Below are 9,048 nucleotides of genomic sequence, written 5' to 3' on the forward strand. Positions count from 1 at the left end.
GCTGCAACGGCATGCGATGCAGAGCCAGGCAAAGCGCCCAGTGGCCCATGCTCCGCTCTCGGCTTCCTCACCCGTCCCCAGGTAGGGAAGGGTCTCCAAGAGTCCCTCCCAGGCCTTGACGTGGCTGGTATGGACTGTGGCAGGGGGGGGCGAGGTCCATCGGACCCACAAGGACAGCTGCACCCAGAAACTCCTCTCTGTCCCACGGCTGCTGCCTTGCGGGAAAGGTGTCAGAGGGGAAATCTGTGCAGGGATGAAGCTGGGAGGAAAACAGCATGAGGGTGTTCCCCACATTTCCCCTGCCCACTCGCCCCAAAGTCCCCTCTTCTGGCAAAAATGGGGGGGGGGAGGTACACATCAGCTGCAGGTGCACAGGCTGCGTGTGGAACGGATGCCGGATCCAGATGAAGTCCAGAAACAGCCAGGGTACAGGATCTTTTTCAAAGGGCACCGAGCTCAGGGCGCAAATGCTACACCAGCACCACCCCCTCCAGCCAAGGATCTGTGGGGGACGACGACGACAGATGTACTTCTCCATGCTCGTGTACGTGCACACACACACACAGTTTCAATTTGGCACTCTGAAACAGTAGCAGCAGCCGCTCCATGATTCCCTGCCGCCGTCAGAACATGTCTTCGAGCTCCGGGAAAAGTAAACACATTCTTTCACTGACTTCGGGTCCCCCTCTCCGCCTTCCGCTACGTAAGACGCACCTTGGCCTCGCTGTACAGCAGGAGCCGTGCCGTGATGCCGGCGGGCAGGAATGAACCCGGTGGGTGCCAAAACTCTGGAACGCCTTCCCTGATGGGACCGTGAGCCACGGAGCTTTGGCGAGAGGGCTGCAGACCCTTCATCATCGTCCTCCTCGGCCAACGGCCAGCCTTCCTCTCCAGCCTCCCTCCACGGGTGTGAGGCCGCCAGCAGCTCAGCTGGGCCTTGAACGGCTGCAGGGTAGACAGGTGTCCTCACCAGGATGGTGGTGGAAGGATGAGCTGATCCAGAAAGGTCCTCTCCCCTCCTGGTTGACCAAGAATGAGAGGGCAGGCAAGGCTCTAAGGTGGAGAAACGGAGCCCAGGTGGTGTCGCCTGGCCCAGCAGCACAAGAGGCCACTGTAAGATTTTGCAAAAAGTCTTCCCTGCCCTGAAATTATACAGGAAAATACAAGGGAAAAAAGAAGTACCTAATTCTGCTGCTGCAACTGAAAACCTGAGGGCCCCCCCATCCCCCCCCAGTTTCTGATTTCTACCTCTCTGGTCAACTGCATTTCATGTCTGTTTCCCCAGTGCCTCAGCCCCATCCGTTCTCCCCCCTCCAAAAAGCACGCACAGGAACCCTCCGGGCCCACCTCTCTCTCTCTCTCTCTCTCTCTCTCTCCCGGGGCATCCCTTTTTGTGCTGGAGCACCCCTGCCAGGTGACACTGGACGCTTGGCCCGGGGGGGGAGAATCCATCTGCTCTTCCACCCCACGCATGGCTTTGGCCTCCCTGTCTGCGATGACCCCACGGGGGTCGTAAGCTCCCTTCTACCAGCTCGGCGAAGCTGCGCGAGAGCACGTTGCAGGCGTTTGGTTTCGCTGGAGAGCAACCGGGACCTCGAGGAAGGGCGGAAGGAGCAACTGACTCGCCTGTGGCTCAGGAAGGTGAGCTCCCGTGCTGCCCGGGGAACGGCGGCGATTGACCCGCCACTCCGACCTGCCTCCGCGCTCTCGAGGGAAACCTATCCAGTCAGGTCCGGATCGATGCTTGGCCCGCGGCGGACCCATCCCCAGGCGCTGTCACTGCGACAAGGATTCTGAGTGAGTCACGGGAGCTGGGCAGGCCTGCTGAGAGGCCAGGAAGCTATTTACGTCTCCAACGCCCAGGAGGCTGAAATCGGGGACCGAAAAGGACACTTGCGCGGGGGCTGCCAATGTCTCTGGACCCCGGTCCAGTCCCACGTGGCCCGATATTAAAGGCAGCCCCTCTGAAACATTCCCTGGGAGGGTGAAGTCCACGGCGATGGCCTCCCCGGTGCACCGCACAGGCTCCTGTTTGGCCGCGGCCGCCAACTGGTAGAACCCGGCTTCCGAGGGGTTGGGCGGTGGCTGCAGGAAAGCCGGGGCGCTGCCGCTGCCCACGGGCACCTCTTCGGAAGGGTCGAAGGAACAGTTTGTTTCTGAAGGGGTGCTGCACTCGTAGCCGTGGCCCGACTCACTCGTGCTGCCCAAGCTGCAAGCGGCGCTCTCGATGCTCAGGGCTTCTGCAGAGGGACAGAGGACAGAGTCACACATGAACACACGGAGGAAGCTGCCTCAGACTGAACCAAGCCATCAGCCCATCACGGTCAGCATTGTCTACTCAGACCAGCAGCGGCTCTCCAGGGTCTCAGGCAGAGAAGGGTCTTTCCCATCACCTCCTGCCCGGTCATTTTAACTGGAGATGCCGGGGACTGAACCTGGGACCTTCTGCGTGCAAATCAGATGTTCTTCCACTGAGCCACAGCCCCTCCCAAAACACAGAGGAAGCTGCCTTCTACTGAATCAGACCCTCGGTCCACCAAGGTCAGTACTGTCTACTCAGACCGGCGGCAGCCCTCCAGGGTCCCAGGCAGAGAGAGGTCCTTCACATCACCCACTACTCAAGATACTTCATACTACAGTATTCCCCATTACTGTGCATGGGTGTGAAAGTCAGCAAATGAAGAAAGCTGACAGGAAAGAAGCTGACTGATTTGTGAAAGGTCATGTTGGAGGAGAGTTTTATGGATACTGTGGACCGCCAACAAGACAAATAAGTGGGTTCTAGACCAAATCAAGACTGTACTTTCCCTAGAAGCTAAAATGGATAAACTGAGGCTGTTGGTCACATCGTGAGAAGACAAGGGTCACGGGAAAAGACAATAATGCCAGGAAAAGTTAACGGCAGCTGGGAAAGAGGAAGACCCGCCATGAGATGGATTGACTCAATCAATGAAGCCACAGCCTTCAGTTTGTAAGACCGGTCAATGACAGGGTAAGCCACAGCCTTCAGTTTGCAAGACTGGTCAACGACAGGGCATTTTGGAGGATATTCCTTCATAGGGTTGCCAGAAGCGACTTGATAGCACTTAACACACACAGACACAAACACACAGAATCCCCCAACATGACAGAAGCAGTGCCCATGGCTTTAAGAAATGAATGTCCTTAGTGGACATTGCTAGGCAACCGCAACAGTATTGCCAACCTTCAAGTCTTGGTCTCTGTCAGTAAAAGGTAGGGTGGAAGGGGCAGAGCCCTTTCCAGGGCTGTTTGGGCCTTTGAGGGAAAACTCATCCGGGCCAGGCCTGCCAGCAGCCACCAGGTAACTTGCTACCACCAGACTTACATGGGTCAGGCCACCCAGCACTAGCTGCTTGCTACTATTCAACTAAATATGTAACAAACAGACTGGCATCAAAGACGCTAGATATATTCAATCATCGTGTCAGTATATTATTAATCTCAAAGTGAAACTGTAAATGACATTATTGTAACAGTAAATACAATTAATAATAATTCATGAAGTAATTGTGATCATAAGAATACATGAAGTTATTTTGATCGTTATAAAGTGATTGCTGACGAGAACTTCCGGATTATAAATTCCATTTCGTCTCTTCGTCTGAACAAACCTTCAATAAAGGTTTCAAACAGTCCTATTAGAACTTTGGATGTATATTAGCCACTCTTTGGAATAATGAAACAAGGCACTTTTCAGTTGATTTGTAGAACGCCTGACATAACGTGCATATTGAACATGAATTACTGATTAACACTACTTGAAGATGTTTGCATGACACGCAGAAATCGTGGATAGGAAAATAATAGGACTGTTTGAAACCCTTATTGAAGGTTTGTTCAGACAAAGAGACGAAACGGAACTTAATCTGGAGGTTCTCGTCAGCAATCACTTTATAACGATAAAAATAACTTCATGTATTCTTATAATCACAATTACTTCGTGAATGTTTATTAATTGTATTTACTGTTACAATAATGTCATTTACAGTTTCACTTTGAGATTAATCATATACTGACATAATGATTGAATATATCTAGCATCTTTGATGCCAGTCTGTTCATTACATATTTAGCCAGCTTTGGACTGGATTCTCCACTTTAGTCTGGATTGCTACTATTCAACAGCAGCCGTACCACGAAAACCAGAGTGGTATAGGAGTTAGAGTTCCAAACAAGGATCTGGGAGTCCCAGGTTCGATTCCTCACTCTGCTGTGGAAGCTCACTGGGTGATCTTGTACCAGTTACACATTCTCTGCCTAACTTACCTCACAGGCTTGATGTGAAGATAAAACAGATGAGAGAAGAATGATGTATGTTGCTTTGGGTGAGGTAATAAATGAAGTAAATAAACAATCAATATAGCTGAAAATGGGGGTCAGATAAAAGCTAGGTCGGTTGGTGGGGAGGAAAAGAGGGGGAGGAAGAAGAGGAGATTGGATTTATACCCCACCCTTCATTCAGAGTGGCTTACAATCACCTTTCCCTTCCCCTCTCCATAACAGACTCCCACAAAGTTTACAGATTTTTGAATGATTCCTCTGTTGAAGTAACTGAGAAGGTGCCTAAGTTCCTTCAATCTGCCATGCTGCTGTGCCAAGAAAAAGTACAGTTGTAACCTACAATTTTATTCAATACATTTGTAATACAGTGTCTCTCTCCACATACAGCTGTTGTTATGACCTTGGGTCAGTCACAAGTTATTTTAGAGCTGTTCTCTCATGAGCAGTTCTTGAAAGAGCTCTCTCAGCCCCACCCACCTCAGAGGGTGTCTGTTGTGGGGAGAGGAAGGGAAAGTAAACCACTCTGAGACTCCTTTGCGTAGTAAGGGCCAGGGTATAAATTCAATCTCCTCCTCCTCCTCACATTTCTCTCTTTTTAAAACAAAGGTAGGACTAGGATGACATGTTACTTCCTGTCACCTGCTTGCAGTTCAGTGGCTACCACCTGGAGGGTTAAAGGTGAATCCCCAGTATTGAAAGGCCAAAGATGTGAAGAATGTGAAATGCATTTTTTCTTTGGAGGCTGAAATGAGCAAAACCTTCACTTTGTGTTTTAAAAGCCCCCCCCCCCCCAGGATAGGGCTCAATGACTTTCCAGACCTCAGCTACCTCTTAAGAAATGCTAATAGGTCCAGCTAAAGACAATGGGATGGTCAAACTCCCCCCCCCTCCCCAAGCAGGGAACAGAGATTGGAAGGAATTAAGACGAGAGAGACTTCAAGAAGGAAAAGCCTCCTTGACCTGGCATGACCAGGTCAGTGGGAGGGGAAAGGGAGAAGATAAAATTTCTGGAAGCAAGGAGGGAGGTCTCTTTGGTGCTGAGTCCATCAGAGCAGACAGAGCTCTTAACTGAGGTCTGGAGGGAGCGGTCATTAACCATGTGCTGGCCTAAGAGCTGGAGGAAGCTGCAAAGTAACAGTGACTCTGTAGAGATCTATAACATCCTAAGAAAAGGATCCTGCCCTAAATTTTAAGATCTGATACACCATGTATAGAGAGAGGGACAGAGAAATTGTGTTTTACCCATTTCTTTTGAATCCCTTGCTGTTTGATGCTGTGCTAAAAGTATGCTTGTGAATATTTTCTCTTTAATAAATACTTCATAAATTTTGATGCTGGTAGTGGTTCTCTGTACCACACAGTCCTCCCCCACCCTGGACATGCTACTTTAAAAAGAGTGCTGCAGGGAAGGCAGACAGTTGGTAAGTGGCTATTCATCCGGGGCACACAAGGCAATAAACGGTCCCCCTCGTGACCAGGCGCTGGGTAGCGGGAGTCACAGAAGCAGGGCCTCAGAACTTGGAAGGGAAGCTGGGAGTTCTGACCCTCCCAGTGAGCAATTCCTTACAAAGGTCAGGTGGTGGCAGTGGTTACCCAAGAGAGAAAGAAAAGTCTCTCCAGGTGTTGGGAAAACCTTGGAGGGCAGGGTGGAACAGGGCTTGCAGGCCAAAGCAGGTTTGTTCCACCACATAGGCAGTTTGCAATGCTTGTAATCACAGAATCATAGAGTTGGAAGGGACCTCCAGCACCATTTAGTCCAACCCCCTGCACAAGGCAGGAAATTCACAAATACCTCCCCCCTCCACACCTGCAGTGACTGCTGTTCCACGCCCAGAAGATAACAAAAAAACCCCTCCAGGATTGCTTCCTGACCCCAAAGTTTAGGGCTCTTTAGCTTGGAGAAACGACGACTGAGGGGTGACATGATTGAGGTTTATAAGATTATGCATGGGAAAGAGCAGGTAAAGAAAGAGGTACTTTTCTCCCTTTCTCACAATACAAGAACTCGTGGGCACTCCATGAAACTGCAGAGCGGTCGGGTTAGAATGGATAAAAGGAAGTACTTCTTCACCCAAGGAGTGATTAACACTTGGAATTCACTGCCACAGGAAGTGGTGGGTGCTACAAGCATGGATGGCTTCAAAAGGGAATTAGATAAGCATATGGAGCAGAGGTCCATCAGTGGCTATTAGCCACAAGGTATAGCTAGGGGCTCTGGGGCAAGTGATGCTCTGTCTTCTTGGTGCTTGGGGGGGGGTCAACAGTGGGAGGGCTTCTAATGTCCTGGCCCCACTGGTGGACCTCCTGATGGCACTGGTATTTCTGGCCACTGTGTGACACAGAGTGTTGGACTGGTCCAACATTGGCATCTCTTATGTTCTTATAGTGGCAATCAGCATTCTCTGGCCGTGTAAAAAAAGCTTGCTGAGTTAATGAGCTCTTCAGAGGAAGAGCAAGATAAAATGGGATAGACAGATATAGGTAATATATGTTAAGAACTCTGAATGCTCAGAAAGTATTAAATAATTATACAGTTTAAGTTAACAGCAGAGGATCAATGGGGCAAGGATCCTTAACACAGAGCTCCCCAGTACAGTGCTTATGGGCACCATACTTACCTTGGTGCCTGCTGAGCTTTTCAGAAATTGGGTGGGTCCACTGTAAGGCACAGCTTGCTATTGGCTGTCATCATTCAAAAGCAAGGGGTTTCCACAGGATGCTCAGGAGATCTGGTAAGCACCTGGGCTTTCCTTAGTGTGTGTATGTATGGGAAGGTATTCCATCTGGCTCAGCCTTCTGTGGAAGCCATTTTTTGGGGGGTGGCACTCACCACCAGTGTTCCCTCTAAGCCGAGTTAGTGTGAGCTAGCTCCCAGTTCTTTAGCCTCCGGCTCACGCATTTTTGTCCTAGCTCAGGAAGGGTGGCTCCAGAGCAAACTAATTTATGCAATAGCCAAATGGCTTGCTCAAAACTTCAATGCCAGTAGCTCACAAAGTAGAATTTTTGCTCACAAGACTCCACAGCTTAGTGGGAGCATTGCTCGCCACCATCTCTCAAAATTTCGAACGTGTCCACAGGCTCAAAAAGGTTGAGGACCAACATCTTTTTTTTTTAAGGAAAACAACGTCTGACCCTGATGCTGAATCTCTCCTAGAGGCCAGGGGCTATTTTCCCTCTATACACAGAAGCCATGGATGTCCTCTAAGAAAGTGCAAGTTGCCTTCCCCAAACCCTCTGAAAACTATAGTCCACACCATCACACCTGCGCTCATGTGTCTGGGATTTTTCCAGGCCTCCACACCCGGGGCAGGACACTCCCCACCTGAAGGCATTACCTGTACTCTCCATTGCCAGGTGATCTGGGTTGAAGCGAGAATCCAGGCACTCCGTGGCCGAAGGGAGGGGCGGGGAGCCACGGGAGCGGCTGCCACTTTCAACTTCGCCACTGTCTAAAAAATTATCCACATAATCTCTGCAGGGGGAACAAAAGATGTGGAGATTATTATTAGCGAGTTGCCCTGAGCAGGGCAAGAAGTACAGGGGGCACTTGGACCCCCTGTGGCATTGCGGGTGCCAGAAATGACAAGAATACTCAGTACTCTAATGGAGTAACACGTTCCATCCCGGAGGCTGTGGTGTAAGGAGAGGCAAAGCCTGCCCGTTACAAACCCCTTGCACTACTCAGTTGCAGTCACCTGTGGCCCATGGTTCTCCGGCTACGGCCAAAGGCTGGTTTCTAGGCAGGTTCTACTGGGGATGCTAAACAGGTAGACGGTCAGGATGCCACTCCTCACGCGCCCCCCTCCTGCCAGCTTCCCTGTCTGCTGCCCCCTCCTTCCCACTCTCCGCAAGACAGGCTGCCTTGGACCCGCATGTGGATCCTGCTCCCAGACCGACTTGTGCCGTGGACCTGCCCCAGCACTCCACCCGGCTCCGATCCTGCTGGGACTCGTGCTTTAGCCTTCCCTGTGCTCGGCCGCTTAAGGCCCAGCGATGACAAACATTACTGATCGAGGTCCACGCACGTGGCTCCAGGGTGGAGGACGTACTTCTTCCTCCCGAACCGGGTCTGCTGGGCGAAGTAGTCATAGCGCTCTGACTTCTTCCACATGTAGTAGTACTCCACACACTCGCCCACGGACCGGGTACGGACCTGTGGAGACAGAGGAGGCTTGCAAACGGAGAAGATCCCCAGGATGGCCTGTGAGGGCGTGAACCCACAGGAGGCTCTGAACCGAGGGGGGTCAAGTGGGGAGTTCACGAGGGTGGGGAAGCTCAGGGAGAAGTTTGCTTATGCCAACAGGCCATAGTGACTCATGGGATGCTCCCGGGCCTCTGTAAAGGCTTCCTTTTCATTTCAGTTTTTTCAGAAGAAGAGGAGGAGGAGGAGATTGGATTTATACCCCGCCCTTCACTCAGAGTCTCAGAGCGGCTTACAAACTCCTCTTCCTTCCCCTCCCCACAACAGACATCCTGTGAGGTGGGTGGGGCTGAGAGAGCTCTGACAGAAACTGCTCTTTTTCAAGGACAGCTGTGCCAAAGCTTGTGACTGACCCAAGGTCACATCAGCAGCTGCGTGTGGAGGAGTGGGGAATCAAACCCGGTTCTCCCAGATTAGAGTCCGTGCACTTAACCACTACACCAAACTGGCTTAACCACTACACCAAAGTGGAACCTGGCGGTGTAGGCTTGGCATAGGGTTGCCAAGTCGTACCTTAAGCCGCAGCGGGGGAGTCCCCGCGCGCT

General features: G+C 51.2%; 1 protein-coding gene across 1 annotated transcript in view; it reads right to left on the reverse strand.

The window, feature by feature from the left end:
* Window positions 1-1,513: 1,513 nt before the first annotated feature.
* Window positions 1,514-9,048, reverse strand: part of MIER2 (mesoderm induction early response 1, family member 2) — a 30,440-nt gene continuing 22,905 nt past the window's right edge. The window contains exons 12-14 of the mRNA XM_015411215.1: window positions 8,328-8,455; window positions 7,638-7,774; window positions 1,514-2,240 (exon numbers count right to left, since the gene is read on the reverse strand). Of these exons, the coding sequence (XP_015266701.1) occupies window positions 1,777-2,240; window positions 7,638-7,774; window positions 8,328-8,455 (729 nt within the window). The 3' untranslated portion in view covers window positions 1,514-1,776. The remainder of the gene's footprint in view (window positions 2,241-7,637; window positions 7,775-8,327; window positions 8,456-9,048) is intronic.

This window comes from Gekko japonicus, unplaced genomic scaffold (assembly GCF_001447785.1).
Source record: "Gekko japonicus isolate JY-2015 unplaced genomic scaffold, Gekko_japonicus_V1.1 scaffold1187, whole genome shotgun sequence".
NCBI classification, from domain to species: domain Eukaryota; kingdom Metazoa; phylum Chordata; class Lepidosauria; order Squamata; family Gekkonidae; genus Gekko; species Gekko japonicus.